The following is a 20636-nucleotide window of genomic DNA, read 5'->3' on the forward strand; positions in this document are numbered from 1 at the left end:
TGTTTTGGAGTTTAACGTGAGAGAGATACAGATGCTGAACTTGTATGTTTGGTATTGTTGTCTGTTCTTTGTTGTTGTTGTTTCTTTTGTTTGTTTTACTTTTGTTTTGTCTTGGGGTTTTTGTTAAGATGGTGAAAAGTGATTATAATAGAAAATCTAAATAAAATCTTATTAAAAAAAAAGAGTAAGATCCTTTTTGTTTAACCAGAAACAGCCCTGAAATCACTGTCACCAAACCCACCAGACTCCATTTAAATAAACATCATTTTATCATCGTTAAACTCATGTCATTCTTCCACTGTTCCAACAGTCACCAGCTCTGGTTTGGTTTAAATTAACCCTTAATGCACCAGTTAGATGTGACAACATGCTGCCTCTATACACACTAACATGACTGTTCATTTAAATGGAGTCTGGTGGGTTTGGTGATGGTGATTTCAGGGCTGTTTCTGGTTAAACAAAAAGGATCTGACTCTTTAACACAAAGCTCTGTCTCTGTAGGGATCCTTTCCATAATGCTGTCACACACTTAGAATAACAAAAACAAAACCCAGTCAAAGCCATGACAGTGACGGCACCTGTCAGAAAGTCACATGTACAGAAACATATCGCAGCTACTCATCCTGTCTCCAACATGTGCCTTGTACAGTTTACAGCCCGTGCAGTGAAGGCACATTACACCAACACACACACACACACACACACACACACACACACACTGTAAAAATGCTCTGTACATTTAAAATGTTTCCTCACAAATGACACGGATCTATTATCAGCAAAATGTACTGAAAGTATTATGAGGTTTAAGTGTTATGCAGGACGAGAGACCCAAATCAGTTAAACTGTCGATATGCATTCATATTATCACTGATATAGAAATATATTATCAGAATTTTACCTTTTACCTTTTTTGCCTTTACCATTTTACCTAAAGAATTGCATTTGAGTAAATGATGCCTCCACTGGTTGCTGAAGACGGGACAAAAATAACATGTATTAATTTAATGTAATGTATTGATTTCTGTGAATTCTCTTGAAGAACCTGAGAATCTGTTCTCTCTGTCTGTCTATAGGGGGGACGTGTTCCCACAGAAACAAAATATTATCTATGAAGGAGTTTTTGTCGGTTCAACGTGACAGATTTGGTGCGCTGTGATGACAGCTGAGCTCAACTGTTGCCTGAAGGGGAAATGTTACTGTCAATCAAGTCTAATCAAACCACACCAACACAGTCCTGATGACACAGAGGCAAAGTCAAAATATTAGATAAATAAATTACTTAATTTAAGAAAATTGAAAAACATAAAACAATGATTAAATATAACAAACTAAATAATTAAATGTAGCTATAAACGTCCATAAAAAATGATCAAACACAAAATTAATTTCAATTGCTTCTTTCCTTAAGGCCTCTTATTTTTGATGCCATATTGTTGCATTGGAGTCCACCCATCTCCTCTTGTGAATGTGGAATGTTTCCAATGATAAATATTAAATGTCCAAGAAAAAAAAGTTCTTATTACCTTCGAAAGAAAAATGTCTTAAAAATGTATAAATGTAAAAAATATCTTACTATGACGAAAACTCTGTGTGTGTGTGTTCCACGTTTTTCTCCTCACTGACTTGGTCAATCCATGTGAAATTTGGCACAGTGGTAGAGGGTCATGGGAGGATGCCAATGAAGCAATATTACATCAATTGGCCAAAGGGGGGCGCTATAGCAACCCATTGAAATGTCAAACTTTGAATGGGCATATCTCATGCCCCGTATGTGGTAGAGACATGAAACTTTGCACAGAGATGCCTCTCCTCATGAGGAACACATTTGCCTCAAGAACCCATAACTTCCGCTTATATAGATTTTCCACCATTTTGAATTTTTTGAAAAACACTTCAAATGGATCTCTTCCTAGGAAGTTTGAGCGATCTGCATGAAACTGGGTGAACATAATCTAGGGACCAATATCTAAAGTTCCCTCTTGGCAAAAGTTGGAAAACTTACTAAAACTGAGCTTCTATAAGGCAATGAATATTGCGGAGGGCGTGGCTCATCACATAAAGGTGTATAACATCTCAAGGGTTTCACCCATCACCACGCAACTTTGTAGGCATATGACCACACATAATCTGAGGGACCCCTCCATTATTGACCCCATCAAACAAAATGGGGGCGCTAGAGAGCTCATTTCTTATCTAGGCCTAACCGCCATATGGATTTTTACTAAACTTGGTAGATATGTAGAACAGGACGCCTCAAGGTGACTGGAGAAATTTAACTCTAATTGGCAACTGGGTGGCACTCACAAACACTCTGTCTGAATACATTGCTCTTCTTAATGGGCTCAGTTGACTATTTAATCTGCAGTTTCCTATGACCTGTATCCCAAACACACACCATGTGAAACTGTACGTGGGCACCTGTGCACTCAGTGGGTCTGGACTAGCATATGTATAATACACAAAGTATGTAGTACTCTAACTGATCTTACTGTCTCATCCTATTAAGGACTTAGTGCTGATTGGTCAAACTGGCAGACACTGAGTGTTGGTTTATGGGATTTAACTGGACGTGACTGTACATGAGTGAAAATAGATTTTATAGATATGTAAATAAACACAATAAATTATTTAAGGGCTGCGCACCAGTCACCAGTCCCGGAGGGGTTTCCGTTTGTCTGCGTCAACATCCCTTCGCTTATGTTAGATTTGGGGCACTCGAGGATCCGTAGTGACGTCAGCTTGTAGAAATTGTCAGAGTGGTAAGATGGCTACGGAACCAAATAAGACTGAGATCCTGACCATTTTCAAGAGATTAAGATCCGTACCGACGAACAAGGTAACGGACCGAGCCGCCGCCGGTGTTGATGCGTCTGTGTGTGTCTGTGTGTGTGTGTGGCTCGTGTTGGCGGTTTGTCTGTCCGGTGTGATCCGGTGAGCTGCCTCAGCTAACTGTTTCCTAGCAGGAAGCTAACTGTGTAGCTAACGGTAGGCCCGGCTACACGATGAGACCGCTAACGGGAGCTAACAGCTGCTAGCCTGCCGGTAAATGAGTCTAACATAAAGGCCACGTATACGGTTTGTGTTCGCGGAGGAAGGAAGCTAACAGTCCGAGCTACACTGCGTCTCAGAAATGAAAGAGTGAAGGAGCTAAAATAAAACTGTAAATATGCGGTTACCGAGAATAAGACGCGCAGTTTAGTGACGATGTTAACGTTGTAATTCGAAGTCGTAACGTCTGACAGTGTTGAAGCATATGTCGCTAACGCTAACAGTGTCTGATGTACAGTTGGTACATGATAACTGAACATATGTTCAGTGTAATATTCATTTACTGTCGAGTTGATTTGACATGTTTAACAGAGCTGGCTCCAACGAAAGCGCATATTAAATGACTCAGTACATTTAATAAAGTACTGTAACAGTTACTTGTACTTGATTGAGTATTTCCATTTGATCCTACATTATTCTTCTTTCCATCTCAGAGGTAAATAATATACTTCAGAATCAGAAATACTTTATTGCGTAGAGAATGTTAGAAGTAGAAATAAGAAGTATAATAACAAAGCATGTAAAAATGAAATATATGCTCCAGTGTTGACACCTCTAAGTAATATTTGATATGTATAACATGTAAAATGTGCTGCGTATGTAAAGTGTGTAAAACTTTAAAGATATACTTCATGCTACAGTACAATGTATAAAACTAGTATGTCAAGTTAGAAATATATATATAAAAAAAGTGTTTAATGCTTCAATGTAAATACTAGTATGTAGAATATTTAAAAGTACACCATATGTGTAATGTGCTGAATATGTGAAGTGTGTAAAAATATAAAAATTGATGCCTTATGCTACAGTACAATGTATTAAACTGGTATGTAAACTTAGAAATATAAGAATATGTGCCATATGGTACGATACAATGTGTTAAACTAGTATGTAAAGTTAAAAATACAAAAGATATATGTGTAACACTACAATGTACAACCCCCATAAAAACATTATAAATAAATATATGATAAATATTTACAGTATGTGCAACATATGTTAAATATATGTTCTCCCGTGGCGCACCATTCATGTGACCATCAACCTGTACTCAGCTGCTCTGAGTCAGTACACTGGCACTAGGTTTGCAGTGATGTACCAGTTTCAAGGTACGCCGTGTGCTCATCCACGATATTGGGAAAGCATTGCAACTGGAAGGAAAGTCTCATCTTTATTTTAGTAATAGTCAAAGGGGAAACTTCTTACACATAACCTCCATTTTTAAAATGGTCTCAGGTTTTAATTACAGTAATGAAACATTTGTTTAACCTTCTGTTTTCATTTCTTTAAGGCTCCGTCTGACTAATAATTAATACTGTGAAACCACAATATCTCTGAGACAGTTCTGTTCTGTGGAAGTCTCTTACCGTTGTGACCCTGACTGTACCTCAGAAACAGAAATATGGTATTTATCCCTGCGGGGGAGTTGTGGTTCCTGACAGTAGAGGATTATAGCAGTAAAAGTAAGAAGTGTATGTATGTTAAAATCTAAAATAAAATAGGTGCAGTATGCTACAGTGTAAATTAGGGCTGCCACGATTAGTCGACTAATCAATGACTAGTCGACTGTTAAAATAATCAGTGACTATTTTAGTAGTCGACTAATCGGTTTGAGTCATTTTTCATAGAAAAGTACTATAAAAGTACCCCAAAATACTCTTACTGCAGCTTCTTACATTCAGATATTGGCAGCTTTACACACTCTCCCGTGACAGTGAACTAAAACCCTTTGGCGTGAGTATGAAACAAGACATTAGATGACGTAATTTTGGGGTTTGGGCGAGACAGACCGACATTTTTCAACATTTTAACACATTTTTCGATGAAATGATTAGTCGACTAATCGAAGAAATAATCGACAGATTAGTTGACAATGAAAATAATCGTTAGTGGCAGCCCTAGTGTAAATACTAGTATGTAAAACATTTTAAAATACGGTATGTGCAAAATGTGCTGAGTATTTAAAGTGTGTAAAAACATATATTTGTGCCAGGCTGCAGGTTCTACCAATCAAAGTATGACACACAGTCTATTCAGCACATCTGAAATAAATCCTAATATTTTGGACCAATGTGACAGAAGATATGTGTCTTCTTGTAATTTCAGCCATATGTTCTTCTTTTCCTCCAGACAACAGAAACTTTAGACTGACTTCTTTAATGATGTCAACAAAGGTGCTAGGAGTCCATATAAAGATGGATCCCTTTATTGCTGTATTTGGTGTATCATCTGAACAGCTCCTCACAATCAGAAACATTAGCCTTTACTTCTCTTTTGGCGAGACGTTGCATTTTACACCTGTAGAAATGTCAACATCTATAATCGAGACATCATGTAATGTCATAGCTGGCGCCGCTGTGGCCTATAATTATAGTTTGACAGTGGGTTGATGTCAGATATGTAAAGGTGTTAAAACATCAGCCTGACTTTACTGTAACTACAGTGTACTGAACCTTAAACAACATCATGTAATGGAAACACATACTGCACTGTGAAGTCACAAGTTACAGGTTTCGGGTCCACCACATCATCATCACGCCGTGTGACAAACAACTCTCCACAGCGTAGCTAACATTCAGGTGATGGGTGCTTATTGGAGACCTTGTTAGATTTGCTGCAGTCATACAAGCTGATGAAATGTACACGCTCTCTCTGTGCAGGTATGTTTTGACTGCGCAGCTAAAAACCCGAGCTGGGCGAGTATTCCATATGGTGTGTTCTTATGCATTGACTGCTCTGGCATCCACCGCTCCCTGGGAGTGCATCTCAGCTTCATCAGGTAAGCCTCACTGTTAACGATGATCATAGCTTTCAGCAGTCACCATCACACCGCATACCTCTCTGACAGTTTCAGTACATAGCTGAGCTGTCTGAAAGAGAGGCGGGAATGACACTTTAATTGCTGCGTAGCGAATAGTTTAGTCTTTTGACTGCAGATTATGAATGAGTCAGAGTTCACAGACACTCAGTGACCTGTAGGGTCATGGTCAGGTGTACCTGGAGTGCTGACTTATCCTTGTTCTTCACGTTGTGCCTCAGGTCCACCGAGTTAGACTCCAACTGGAACTGGTTTCAGCTCAGATGTATGCAGGTTGGAGGCAATGCCAACGCGGTAAGTCAGACTGAGATCAGGCCTGAAAACAACATCTTTCATGTACTCTAGGCAGTGTCATTGGCTGGTAGTATTTGGGTGGATGCTTTGGGGTTTTAATGTGATGTAATAACTCCTGTTCTCCTTCTGTCTGAAGACGGCGTTCTTCCGCCAGCATGGCTGCTCCACAAACGACACCAACGCTAAGTATAATAGTCGTGCAGCCCAGATGTACAGGGAGAAGATTCGGCAGCAGGCAAATGCTGCGTTGTCCAAATATGGCACAGATGTGAGTATCAATTAAGTGGAAAGAGTTTTGGGAATGAGTCTTATGAGTGAGTCATAGTTTCTGCATTGATGCAGTCAGCAGCAGCAGACTCACTGGCTCTGTCAATAAAGATGTAATGCATCAGAATATCATAACCATCAGTTATGTCAGTACAGCCAGGTTTTAACTCGTGGAAGTTCACGTCATCTGACAGAACAAACCAGAGTTTAAGGGATACTTTGCTGGTTTTTAACCAGCTCACTTTCATACAGTCTTCTAGTTCTCTGAGATAATAATAAAGGCTAATAACAGGCTCCAAATCTGAGACAGCAGCACAACTGATTTTGTGAGTTTCACTTGCCCCCATAATTTCATTTCAAAAAACACCTGTAAACATCGCGGCATGTATTGTAACTTTTTAGCAGTGCTGAGCGAATATTAACAAGATTCAGTTGCTGAGTTCCTGTTTCCTGCCTCAGATGTTTTCAGAAACATTGCAGCTTATCATTTAACTATAATACCAGATTGTACGTTACCATCTGGCCGCCATATTGTTTTCTGATGAGCCAGCCCCACCCAACGTGCACTTGCATTATGTCATCAACCAGTGGGAGAGTTTATTGGTCCAGTGCATTCTGGTAGTTGTAGGTTTTCTACCTCTTGAGCAAAAGTGAATGCCACAGTTCTTTTCATCTGTTTTCTCTGGTCGTGAAGCAACAATTCCAAAAATATTTGCGTCTTTCCGCTGCAGAGACAGCCCAGGTTTGTGAAGAGACTGTATTTCTAGCAGTGGAACACTTCTTTAATCTCAGCAGAGAACAAAGTCACGACTTACTAATTACTAATATTTACAGCTGTTATGTCTCTCAGTTTGCTAACAGTGCTCTGACCTCTGCTCCTGCGCTCTGTATGCTAATAGCTCCACACAGCCTGATTAAGTGGTTGAATCATTTGTCTCTGGACCTCTCAGGTACAACTCTCCGTCACTCAGTCACAGCTACAGACCTGAGCCGGTGTCCTGTGGATCATTGACATTTTACATAAGAGTGGTAAAGTGACTATCAGTGTCTGAGCCGTGTTGGCAGACGTAGTTCAGAGTCCAGGGGGTGTGTGCGTAACGTCTGTAAATAAGAGTCAAAATATGAAACCTCCTGTGTGAAGATAGTGAACAGACCTGTCTCTCAGAATAACACACTCCTCCTCTCCCTGTTGCAGCTGTGGATCGACTCCTCTGCAGGAAGCGCTCCTGCAGCTCCTGAGAAGAAGGAGACAGACTTCTTTGCAGAACACACACAGGTTGGTTGGTTTGTTGCAAAATCACAGCATGCTGCCAGCTTCACTACATAACGTCAGGGAACAGCTTTATGTTTCTGTTTTAATTTAGTAACAGTGGATTATTTGAGGCTGATGGAGATATTTTGTTTATTTCGGCCAAAGTTTGTCTCTTAATGTGAACACACAATTCAAACAAACATTTCCCTTTTAAATGTTTCAATTCAACAGTTAATATAAGAGTTAATCTGACACTGAACTTCACTGGAAATTAAATGAGTATCAATAGCTATAAACAAGAGCAGAAATCATAGACTGTATAAATAATGAACACAGCCATCATGACATCACTTATTGATTTGTGGACTCAAGTTTGGGAAGCCTTGAGTTCGGCATTTCAGCCGTTGCCAGCATGTTTTTTGGAGCCAGAAGTGACCATATTTGGACGAGAGGGTGGAGCTGTGGAGGAGCGAGGTGTGGATCTGACTCAGACTGTAGCGACATCTCGCAGACAGTCTGTCAGTCAAAGCAGCACCACCCTTAAATATGTCTAACTTTAATCCTTAATAAAATGTAGACAGGTGAGAAGTATTAAATCTCAGCTCCGTACAGTTGTCACAAAGACCAAAACTGTTTGTTGTACCAGGCTGTAAACAGGTTAATTTCTACTGTTAAGTTGGACATTTTAACATATCTTGAAAAACAATTGCTTAGAGGTCTTTTTATTTTATAGAATATGTCGTGATCCCCTCTCTAATCTATTTTATATTGCTGTGAAACATGAATACATTTCTCCTTCAAACAACTTCAGACATCATGAGAGCGTTATAATTTACCTTCGCCTGATACTCATTTTTACTGACTAGAGCTTGAACACATCATGATGTAACTCAGTGTAACCTCTGTGAGCTGGTAGTTGCAGCCAGTGACTGCTCAGAGCTAACAGCTAACGTTACCTAGCTCTCCTGCTGCTGATTTCACTTAATCGTTGCTCACAATGATGTATTATCAGATCATAGTGAGTTTACTGCGTCATTTTGTCCTGAAGAGGAAGATATCTGTTTGTCACTAACACATTTTGACGGGACACCAGCTGCTCCTCGCCATCTCGAGGTCACAGAGCCCATCTGCCAAACAGTTTTTGTATTCTTCATGTACCTGCACATTAATTTAGGTTTGAGGCCGTTAGCTTGGAAAAACATCGGCCACTGCCACCAGTGAATGTCATCTTATTTGGCGACTGGCCGCTGATACTGATGTCCAGCTGATAAATCGGTGCCTCCCTCGTCTCTGGGGCTTAACTGGCTTCCAGAGTCACCCTCAAGAGGCCATTAGAGGAACCACTCCTGCGTTGGCTCCATTTTTCAGCTCCATGTTATAGTTGAAACAAATCAGCCTCAAATATATAAAAATGTTGCCAGTAAAATGTTGAAAAATCAGAATTACAATCAATTATGAAGGAATATAATCCCTGTTAAATAAGAATTTGTGTTCATGACCTAAAATATAAAATACTGAAAAAAGGACCTGGCTTTAAGAAGTCTTGTGTGCTTGATAAAAAGATACATATATATATATATATATATATATATATATATATATATATATATATATATATATATATATATATAAATAAATGACTATCATTGATTTGTTTATTGTGTGTTTTCAGCCTGCTAATGATTGGAGCGTGGCCCCGCCCTCCGAGCCACAGCAGAATGGAGCCGCCGTCACCCCACAGTTGTCAGACGTGACAGCCAAACCCCAGGATGACAGCCGTCAGTGAAACAAACTTTTATGTTATCGGTCACATTTTAAAGGGTCATTCCACTGAGTTTACACATGAAAGTCAGTTTACCTGTCCTGAGGGGCGCTGTGCAGCCTGTGAACACAGTTTTACAATGTGTTTGTGCTTCTATAGGGAGCTCCTTAAGTCTGAGAAAATAACCATGGTGATCTCACAGTGATGTCATCAGGGTTATCTTGGCCAGGCATCAGAAAGGCTGCGTTATAAACTGAAAGTGTTGAGTTTGAAACATGATTAGATAGGTAGGGTCTAATGATGAGGCGCTGTAGAGGTGCACTATGGGAAATTTAGGATTCAGCATTTTAGTAGCTTGACTCATACCAGGGACCAACAGACATAAATATGTGCTAGTTCAATGTGTTCATTATGTCTTTAGTTTCTGATAATGACTTTAGTTGCTCTTTTATCTCAGACATGTTGGGATGTCGCATACCTTGACATGTGCCTTCCTCAGAAGTGTCACTTGGTGGTGGTTGTGATGCGTCTTTATCAGCTGATCTGGAACGGACAGCAGGTGGCGTGACACCTCCCTAATATCGGCTGATTGACAGATCAGCTGATAAAGACGCGTCACAACCGCCACCAAGTGACACCTCTGAGGAAGAAACATGTCAATGTATGTAACATCCTAACATGTCTGAGATAAAAGAACAACTAAAGTCATAAATATGTGCTGCTTTAAACTGGACCTCTAGTCTTTGTGTTAGGAAGATTCTGCTGTAGATAATCAGGTGCATCACATCTGTATTTGGTTAAAACAGAAATATCAGATGATTAATCTCAATTTATTCATCATGCTGTGGAATCAAAGGAACAATTTGTCGTGTTTGGTGACATGTTTTTCGTGCGGTCCTTTGCAGAGCCGGAGGAAGGACCCAGCATCGACGGTCTGAGCACATCACCCAGAGCCTCCATCGGTGAGTGTGTTAGCTTCATTCAGCCTCAGAGAGCAAAGTCACAGGCGCTGCTCTGCTCTCTCATGACCTCAGCACTGTCGTCTTCAATTCCCCTCCTCATGTTTGACATTTGTGCTTATTCAGAGGGTAAAAACTTGTCCCACAGCTTCTCTGTCTTTCTCTCTGTGTTTATCTGCACAAATATGAACATGTACTGTATTTCCAAGGTGCTTAGAAAAGGATTATTGTTATGTTTGATGTATCTGTCTCTTGTGCTATTTAACAGTTAATAAAAAAATTAACCTAAATTATAAAGCACATTCCATACAAGAAGATTTAATACAGTGTGCCCAACAAGAGATAAAAAGAAAGGTGTAAGAAATGGGAACATTAAGAAAACAAAGAGATAGATTTAAACTGTAAATGATCACTTTGGATGGAAGATACAAGTATGAAATGTTTGGCCAACATTTAATCATTAAAGGGAACTTATCAGTAGTGAGTGTGTTACCTACACTAGACGTCAGTCAGCACGTCCCCAGTTTGGAGAAGCAGGCTGGAGTACTGACACAGAAGCTAAACAATGTGCTGCTGTGGGCGGAGTCAGCAACATCACACATATTAGCCAACTAAAACAATCCACAATCCAGAAACGAAAGAGTCATGACATGTAGCACAACAGCGTCAGCCTCTAGTGTGACATGTAACAGACGCATCAGCAGCACTTTATAAACAATATCAATGACATCGCATGTCAATAACAATCATTTAGCGTCCCTGTTATATGGCGGCTGATCTCGTCCTCTGCTTGGAGGGTAAGGAGCTCCTGGACCTCATTGTTTTCAGCTGCTGTTCTTCTTCTTTGAGTGAGCTGCTACGTTCAATTCAATTTTATTCATAAAGCCCAATATCACAGATCACAGTTTGCCTCAGAGGCTTTACAGCATACGACGTCCCTCTGTCCTCTGGACCGTCACAGCTGATCAGGAAAAACTCCCCAAAAAACCCTTTAACAGAGAAAATACATGGTAGAAAGCTCAGGAAGAGGTGCTGTTAGCTGCCTTTTAAATCTCCCGCAGTGCGTCGTACACATAACACATCATCAAAACGTCACACCTGTGCTGCCCATGATCCCATCCTGCCGTCTGCCCTGTTTATACAGACATCATTTCAGTGCTGTTACTACCTCTCCCATGGCAGATTATAGGCGAGACACCTCTGTCCCCACATACCGCCATCAAACCTTACATACAGCATGGCGAGGCGGCATAATGGTGCGGTAATAATAATGTGTAAGAGAGACTGGTGATGGCTACGGTTACGCCTGCACTCTGTGAGTCTGGGGTCACACCATGGTTAACCGCTGTGGTTGCTACTTGTAAACGCACAGCACCCTCCTGTCACTCAAACACGCTCCGCCCTTAATCATGTGTAACTGTAAGCTTTAATATAATGTAAACAGGTGAATCATACAGACATCGTTTCGCCGCTGTTACTACCTCTGATGGCGTCCTAAAGGCGAGACAACCCTGTCCCCCCATTCTGTGATTATACCATTTATACAGAACGCTGAGGCGACATTATGGCCTGAAATTCTGAAGTTTGTTATGGGCTCTGGCTTTGAAGAGAGTGATATAACGGCTTCAGTTCACCGCCAGAGATCACTGTTTGATGGAAAGGACAGGCCGGGAAAATATCATAAATACAGCGTACACTTGATATTTTAGGTCTTTAAAATACATGTTGCAGCAGTACGCTGATCAGCTCCTGTGTCGGTACTCCAGCCTGCTTCTCCAAACTGCGGACATGCCGACTGACATCTGCTGTAGGTAACACACTGACTGTGGACAAATACCTGATACAGCCCCACCACAAAAGGTCAGAACTATCCCTATAATTAGCGGATCACTCACGCAGTCCTCAACATGTCAGTCAGTTATTTAACGTTGATAAAGAGCATCATTCACATGTTACATCAGCTTCTTGTGTGTTTCTGGATTCTGGTTGGTGTCTGTTTGTCCTGTCACGTAGACGCCTCCATGCGTTTGTCATCACAGGAAGGACAGACGCCCAAAGGTGATTAGCTGCTGTTTGTATTTGCGCTGGTTAGTTGATGCCTCAGACGCATGGTTGTGTTGCTTGACTGACATCTTCTCAGCCGCCTCCTATCCTCACCTTTCTGCTGATCACGCAATGGAAATATGTGGCTGAGGAGAGCCTTTGATAGCTGTGTGCTGTCTCTATTGTGCACCTGCTGTTAAACACGTTGCTCTTTGTCAAAGTGAAGCTTTGTATTCTCAGTCAGGAAGAGTCAACCAAGGCTGCTGCATTGTGTCAGAGGAGAGCAGTCATTGTCACCTGTGTCACAGACTGGCAGGTAATCAGTGGGCGATTCAGATGCAACATGTTGACTGTGTGGCGTCACAACTCGAAAGGAAACTGACAAACCATTCAAAGGATCTAATAATAGTATTTATCACAACAGTCTGATGTCTGTCAGTAAATAGTTTCCTAAAGCGTGTCAGTTTTTTCACAATGCAAATACTCCTGACTGACTAACAGCAGCGCTACAAGAGCTTCAGAGTGTTGCTGATGACTTTGTGAGACCCAGGTGAAACAGTCAGCTTTAACGCCGTGCCGCGCTGGCTCACAGCCTTCACTGAGTGTAAACAGTTTGGGAATTAACAATAAAATCCGACCAAAGCCACGTCTCTCTCACTGTTCCTTCTCTGCTGTATTAGCTTTGTGTTTCTGAGCTGGTGTGATGATTTCAGGTCGTCAGTATGAAAACCATTCTCACTCTGCCCATGTGGTGAAGTGGAGGCTTCAAACTAAACTGTCCTGCAGTTTTTTAACAGATTGCCTCTTGTGTTACAGACGTGAAGCCTTCCATCATTGGAAAAAAGAAGCCCATGGCTGCCAAAAAAGGGGTGAGTCATACTTCTTTGTGCTTTAGGAGCTGCCAGCTGTCAGCATGATGATGAGGATGCACTTTAACCTCTAACCTCTTCAACTCAAGCAGGGACCTGAAGATTAATTGGAGATGAAGCTCAGCGATGTCTAGTTTCTGTTGTAGTGCAGGCAAGAAAACTGCATTTTTCTGCATGTGTGGGTTCCCATAGAACCCATTTTCATTCAGATACCTTGAGGTGAGAGGTCAAGGGACCTCTGTCAAAAATGGCCTTGACAGTTGTTGCCCTCGCCAAAATTTAGCCTTTAACCCTCTTTCTGACCAGATATATCTAAAACTCAGCCTTCAATGACCTCTGAAAAACAGTAATGTCAGCCGAGAACACCGGCGTCCCTGCAGAGTGAACGAGGGTTTTAACTACTGTAACTTCAACTCTAACCTGAAACTAATGTGTACTGTGTTTCCTGCTGATGCAGCTCGGTGCAAAAAAAGGTCTGGGTGCCCAGAAGGTGAGCAGTAAGAGTTTCTCAGAGGTGGAGAAACAGGCGCAGGTGGCCGAGAAGCTGAGAGAGGAGCAGGCTGCTGAGGCCAAGAAACAAGCCGAGGAGTCCATGTAAGGAATATTAGTCGTTGCTTTAATTTGTGCAGGTCTTCATGTGAGATTATTGCAATTTATCTTAATTACTTTAAATTTGCTCCTTTATAAAGGGTCTGTTTTTTTTGTCATTTTTGTAATTAATGTGTCATTTCTCTACTATGACCCATTTGTAAAACTTCTTAAACTGTTTGTGGCTGTGCTCTGACATCACTCGTTGTGGCTTTACAGCGTGGCGTCGATGCGTTTGGCTTATAAAGAGCTGGAGATCGACAGGAAGATGGAGGAAAAGAAGATGCAGAATCTGGAAGGCAAGAAGAGAGAGCAGGCCGAGAGACTGGGCATGGGCTTCGGCAACAGGAGGTAACGTCACGACAAACACTGATGTTAACAGGAACACTGCAGTGATGGTGTGTGATAGTGCTGCACGATTAATCTAATCGCAATCGCGTGTCAGGCTGTGCAATTACATAACCGCATAAAAGGCTGCGATTTGCGATTTAATGTAGGCTAAATAAATGTTAACGTGTGTGTCTGTGAACGTCACTGCGTCTCCTGTAGTGTGTGGAGTTTGTTGACATCACGCCCACAAGCTATCCTGGTGCATGCAGCCGGTGTGCAGCAGTGACCAACACAGACGCTGAAGAAGAGCATGAGCTCGACCATGAACAGGCTGAGTTGGTGGCGAAAAAAATGTCTATCACATGGCGATACTTTGGATTCAGGTACGGCGATGTTGAACAGAAAGACGTGCTGTGTAAGTTTAAAAGTTAAAGTCACCACGTCCCGCGGCAACACGACCAATCTATATCAGCACTTGAGACAGCACAGCACAGGGAAAAGTAGGAAGAGTGCATGTGAGAGAAAGCCGAGCCGTGTAACGTTCAAGACAAAGAGACAACTGAACGCCGCTAGAGCCTCATAAACAACATCCAAGCACAGTTAAGCAAACATTTGTCAGTGTCACAGGGAAATCATGGAAAAATTGAGCAATTTTGCTTGGTTTCGGCCCACTTGACATGCTGCTGTGTTGTGCTATGGCGCTGGAATTTGTCATTTACGTGACAACGCCTGAACGCAACACAGGCTCGCTCCGCTGTGTGTACAGTTCCGTGCTGCGCTGCTGTGTGAGCAGCATGTTTGACTGTGCTCAGTCTGTTGATGGTCATTGACACACTGTCTGTCCATAACAATAACTATGTCAGGTCAGTGCCCCCTGATATAATGTAGGGAAACACTGAGTCAAGCAACAAGACTCATGATACCATTTATTTATTACATTTTATTGTAATTATATTGTAATCGCAAATCGCGATATTGTCCACCATAATCGCAATCTCACATTTTTACCAAATCGTGCAGCACTAGTGTGTGAGTAATCATCACATCACAGAAGCCTTTAATTCATCTCTAAATATGAGTATGTGTGTGTGTGTGTGTGTGTCCTGTTTCAGTGCTGTGTCCCACTCAGTGATGTCAGAGATGCAGGTGATCGAGCAGGAGACTCCCGTGGGAGTCAAGTCCTCCTCTCGCTCCAAACTGGACATGTTTGATGAGCCGGGTTTCACCTCTGGACCCCCAAAGTAAGTATGACGCCTCTCAAAGGACGCCTGCTTATCTGTCCACCTCCGTTTACATCTGCTTCAGTTTAAATAAGTTCGGCCACGATCAGACAGAACTGATCTGCCGTTCTCGTTGAAGCCTGCCCCTTTCAGACAGAGCAACTTTCTGCATCTTTTTATTTGTTGCTGTCGTTTGTAGGCAACCACTGAGTCAGCTGTCCTGAGCTTTACTGCCATTTTGCTGAGACGTAAACTCAGCGTACCTTAAAATCTGCATCATAAGACAGACAGGCGGACAGTAATCTCTCTGGCTCTGGTTCAATGTAAGAAGCTGTTCCCAAACAGGACGTTGGACACATGGAAACAGAGATCTGTGTGGGTCCATGAGACCCTCAGAAAGAGGAGACATCACAGGAAGTGCCACTGACAGGAGCTTCGCCTGGATGATAGTCGGTTCAAGGCTTCTTTCAGGATGACTTGGGGACAGTTTGACAACCTGCTGTCAGTCATGGGGCCTGATGACAGCTGGTAAAATGTTATAAAGTAGCAGAGACTGGAGTTTGTTCAGATGTGTCTTGCAGCTTTACGAGGGCGCTGGTGAAAGTGAGCTTACACAAACCATGTATGAAGCTCTGCTGACTTGTTGTTACCTCCACCACAGAGGCTCCGCCTTTCAGTTCATCTGATTTGACAACAGGAAAAAACACAGATGACATTTGACGCTTTTTCTGCTGAGATGAAGTTTTTTCAGCTCAAGGTGTTCAGGGTGCTCCTGCAAAAACACGAGGCGCATAGAGTGTTAAAACACGAGGCGCTCAGCAACGTACAGGAGCGAGCAAAACGCCTCACTCATTAAAAACAACAAACACAAAACGCCGCCACAGGCTGCTTCAGCACGTTCTGTCTGATCGAGGCCTGTTCGTGTCTCACAACACACTGCAACACTGGCTTTGATACTTAGATTCATTTCCTCTAAACATGTTTCTGTTGTGCACCAATGCACCAAAGCAGAATCCTTATATGTGAAAACCGACCTGGCAGTAAACAGGATTCTGACTGTGACGTCTCAGAGCAGCAGGGACGCTGTGACTAATCCTCTGTGTCTGATGTCTCAGATATAAGGACAACCCGTTTACAGTGGGAGACAGTTTTGGATCCAGGTGGGACACCGAGGGAGGGACTGCCTCCTTTACCACCTCCTGGGCTCTGGAGAAAGAGGACCCCAAAGAGGAGGTCACCATCTCTAGTATTCAGCCAATCGGAGAGAGGTATCTACACACGCACTGTCTTTGTCAGTATTTTGTGAAATAATAAGAATAAGACGTGCATGTCCCTGGACCGGGTGCAGCTCTGATGTGTGCTCTTGTGTTGGGTCCAGACTTCCCAGCAGAAGAAAAGCCGACGTGTCAGCTCCGGTGTCGGAGTCGAGTGAGGCCAGGCAGAAGTTTGCTAACGCTAAGGCGATCTCTTCGGACATGTTCTTTGGTCGGGAGAGCAGCGCAGAGGTGAACGACCTTTAACTTCATCTCAGTTTACGTCAGTGTTTGTCACATGGGGGTCAGTGTACCCTGAGGGGGAGTACATGAGATATTTTAATGATAATTTAAAAAATAATTCTATCATCAAACTGTAAGTGCATCTTATCAAAAAGACGCAGCTCAGTGCAACAACAATGTGTTACTGTATGACAAAAAATTGGTTTGCCATAACTTTAGTTACGGATTCTAAAAATGTGAAATGTAGCATTTTTTGGATACGAGGTTGTTGTTTAAATCTGACAGTGATGGCACAGTGTTGTATTACTACTTGTTTAGATCTGTGCTGTGCTGGTCAGGGGGCGCTGGACTTTAAGAAATGTTTCAAAGGTGGTGCGTTATTAAAAAAGATTGAGAACCACTAGTTGTGGAATACTAAGTAAACTCTTAAACTCTACATAAAGCTGACATTCAGATCTCAAATCTTTGGCGACTAAATGTTGAAAGCAACAGAAGTGCAGGAGTGAGTCCTAAAACCTGGAATGAGTTAGCATGTTAGCACTTCCTGTTCCCTCGTGGTCCCCAGGTGTTGACTGTTGTTTCTTCTTCTCTCAGTATGATGCAAAGACCAGACTGGAGACCATGTCTGGAAACACCTCCATCAGTTCAGCTGACCTGTTTGGGGACGGCAGCGACCATAAAGGTAACGCCTCTTTGTTTGTTTGCTGGCATTATGCTTTAGTTTTCTTAATGTTTAAGTCACGTGAAGAGACCAAAGTGTTCTAAGAGTGTGTGTCTGTGACGCTCAGCTCAGAGCCTGCTGGTTCCTACTGAGGACAGATCTTAATACATCTGTGAGCAGTTTGATGTTTTAAAAAAGTCTCATTATTTCCTTTAACAGCTGCTCACAGGAACAGGAAACAGTCACTTTGTTAGGGACTATTTTTAGCAGCGGATTAATCCATATTTGTTTCAAAGGTTCCCTTCACACAGAGACAAACCTTATTCATGTCATTGATGTGACACTAAATGTTCTCCACTTCCTGTCGTCCTCTCAGGGAGAGCTCCAGGCTTCGACAGCGTGCTGCCCTCCGGCCCAGACATCGCACAGTTCAAACAAGGAGTGAAGACTGTAGCGGGCAAGATGGCCGTCCTCGCCAACGGTGTCATGAATACAATCCAGGTGAGACATCAGCAGAGTCAGCATCTTCTTCAGTGCCTCGTTCACACACCACCACACACCCTGCTGTCTTACAGCGACCTCTCTCCCAGGTTACACTCAGCCTTGTGTTTTCATTGGCTGTAGCTTGCCAACAGCTCCGGACATTTACACTACCTCTACATAGTGGATGCATCACGCTGCAGCTCATCAACAGACGAACACACTAAGTTATAACTTCTTTTGCTGACAGACCTGCTCTTCCTCCACCCCTGCGTTAGCTTCAGATCATGAGTGAACAGCCACTAATTAAAGTTGATGTCTCACCTGTAGAGCTGATCTCCAGAGCTGTGACTCAACAGGAAGTATCTTTTTGGATGTTGACCTTATAGTGACGGGACTGTGGGTCGTTAAGCTCGGGATATTCCTTGTCCTCGTCCATTCTAACTCTGGGTTGTGTTTCAGTCTGGACGGGCAGGAACAGATACTTGTGGAAATGATGACGTAGGCACCAGCGTGCGCCTCCTGATTGGGTCCATCAGTCACGACATCTCAAGTCTAAACATTACAGCATGGTCCACAAACCTTTTCTGGTTTCATCCATCTTGTGAGGTTACTCCTTTTCCATCACCATGGCTTCCTCTGGCGATGGATAATGTTCCCAGAACCACTTTATTTTGTTGCCATAACGACTCCCAGTCTGTTCTCCGCCACCTTGACCACCTTATACTTGTTATTTTCAGTAACAGCTCCACCTCATTGTCGGTCTGAGCAAAGAAATCTCTGGTCTTAATTAACTAAGCAACCAGCTGTAGAGGAGACAACCTGCTCCCTGTTTCAGTGGCACACGTGTGCCTGGTGTACGTGAACAGTCATGCGATATGCGTTTTCTCTGTGTAAGTATGGACAGAGATTATTCCTGAAACAAGAACTTATCAGTTTGGATGTGGCATGTTAGATATCTGACATGTGTCTGTGAAGCATGTGCAAGACTCGCAGCTTTAGTCTCTGAACGGTTCACACGTAGTACTTGAGCGCTCATATGCGAGCGCTGAGCCCACGCCACTTTGCCTCTGATCTCGTGGCTTTTGTCAGGAGCACAGAAAACTGTTGGCAGACAGAAAATCAGGGCTGAAGTCGTGCAGTGTGAACTCGACATCAGCTGATCTGTGTGACGGTGCTGTTTCTGAGCGTTTACTCATATTTCTCCTTCCTTTAACGTTTCCTCAGGATCGCTACGGCTCCTACTGACCCGCCCGGAGAGCGCAGCACCGACCTGTGGGAAGACTTACTAACTGACGCCTGTGAAGAGCCAACCAGCCTCCTGACTGACACGTGCGTTTGGGCGGAGCAGACGAGATGGAGACGGGAAGCAGAAAGGATTGCATGGGGAAAATAAATCGTCCTTCTGTCCCGTCGTCTTGTAGAGACACTTTTACAGGAGTGAGACAGTATTTTCTTCTCTCATCCACATTAGCAGACTCTTGAGTTTTATTTTCATAAAGGAAACCATCGCAGGGTGTAGTTTGTTTTTTTCTAAACCAAGAGTTGTGATTTACTGTCGAGAATTATTTTGGTCTTAGTTTTCAAGATGACGTCAGAGTTAATTCGACTATATTTTATTCCTTCTACATAAATCAGAGTGTTTTTGATTCTTATTATCAGATATTTTATGCTTATGTCTTTTTTGTTTTATTGTGATATTAAAAAGGTGCAGTATATATTTTCAGCGTTAATTTGAACAAGAATCCACCATGTTTGCATTTAGTGTTCGAGTCACTGCTGTTCAGTGTTCAAGTCACTGCTGTTCACTCTCAGTAGAGTTTGTTTTCTGTCACATGAAGCACTGACAGCAGCGGTCTCTGCAGTTTCAGACGGTTTGTGAGCTTGGAACTAAACATTTCTGTCTGGGTGAAAGAAAATATAATGAAACATCAACAGTTTGCTGCTCTGCTCATTTATAATCTGTCTTTTTAATATAAACGTTAACCCCAGTCAGTGGTGAGCGCAGAGACTGGAACCATCAACAGAAGACACGGTGCAGGGGAACCAGAGATTTTAAATTAAGGGGGATTAAACCCAAACTGTAGTTTTAAAGTACGACACATCTCATGAGCTTAATGTGTCATTTAAAAATTAAAGATGCGTCTATGTTCAGAGACGTCAGACAGAACTGTGACGTCCCAGCCCATAAATCCATGACTTTGACTATGCATCTTCATTTTACAAACTGTAACATGTTGCTGGTTGAATCGGAAGTCTGCCTCCACGCACCTCCACTCTGAAACGTTTGGTCATCGCTGCCTTTTGAAACTCAGCAGATTAACACTTTATTTTAAGAGACTGCCGTCTTCAGTTTACATTTTTATCTGCTCAGTTTAGGACGAATCAGCAAATGAAAAATATCCCGATCCTCCAGCTGTAAACACGAGAACAGTGCCTATGACTGATGATGATGATGATGATGATGATGATGAGGCAGAGATAAATCTGTCTTTAGGAGAAGGAGAGTTATTGTATATTTATCAAACACTGTTATTACAACAAAA

At 42.3% G+C, this 20636-nt stretch overlaps 1 protein-coding gene across 2 annotated transcripts; it reads left to right on the forward strand.

The window, feature by feature from the left end:
• The first annotated feature begins 2723 nt into the window (after positions 1 to 2723).
• Positions 2724 to 20027, forward strand: arfgap2 (ADP-ribosylation factor GTPase activating protein 2). Of its 2 annotated transcripts, XM_033625622.2 has the most exons (17): positions 2724 to 2839; positions 5712 to 5830; positions 6091 to 6163; positions 6300 to 6431; positions 7626 to 7706; positions 9355 to 9460; positions 10350 to 10406; positions 12417 to 12461; positions 13263 to 13315; positions 13773 to 13909; positions 14123 to 14254; positions 15346 to 15474; positions 16569 to 16721; positions 16832 to 16958; positions 17544 to 17631; positions 17987 to 18111; positions 19318 to 20027. In XM_033625622.2, exons 1-17 carry the CDS (start codon positions 2768 to 2770, stop codon positions 19336 to 19338), a joined length of 1650 nt encoding a protein of 549 aa, XP_033481513.1. In that variant the 5' UTR covers positions 2724 to 2767; the 3' UTR covers positions 19339 to 20027. The 2 variants fall into 2 exon arrangements, with proteins under 2 accessions (XP_033481513.1, XP_033481523.1); XM_033625632.2 differs by lacking the exon at positions 12417 to 12461.
• The last annotated feature ends 609 nt before the right edge of the window (positions 20028 to 20636 follow it).

The sequence above is a fragment of the Epinephelus lanceolatus genome, chromosome 2 (assembly GCF_041903045.1).
Source record: "Epinephelus lanceolatus isolate andai-2023 chromosome 2, ASM4190304v1, whole genome shotgun sequence".
NCBI classification, from domain to species: Eukaryota; Metazoa; Chordata; class Actinopteri; order Perciformes; family Serranidae; genus Epinephelus; species Epinephelus lanceolatus.

What these genes read in the sequence shown, in the direction of transcription:
- arfgap2 (XM_033625622.2), top strand. Translation starts at nt 2,768, where the DNA reads ATGGCTACGGAACCAAATAAGACTGAGATCCTGACCATTTTCAAGAGA. An exon ending in GATCCGTACCGACGAACAAG is followed by an intron (nt 2,840 to 5,711) that starts GTAACGGACCGA and finishes CTCTCTGTGCAG; the next exon opens with GTATGTTTTGACTGCGCAGC. An exon ending in GTCGGGAGAGCAGCGCAGAG is followed by an intron (nt 16,959 to 17,543) that starts GTGAACGACCTT and finishes TTCTTCTCTCAG; the next exon opens with TATGATGCAAAGACCAGACT.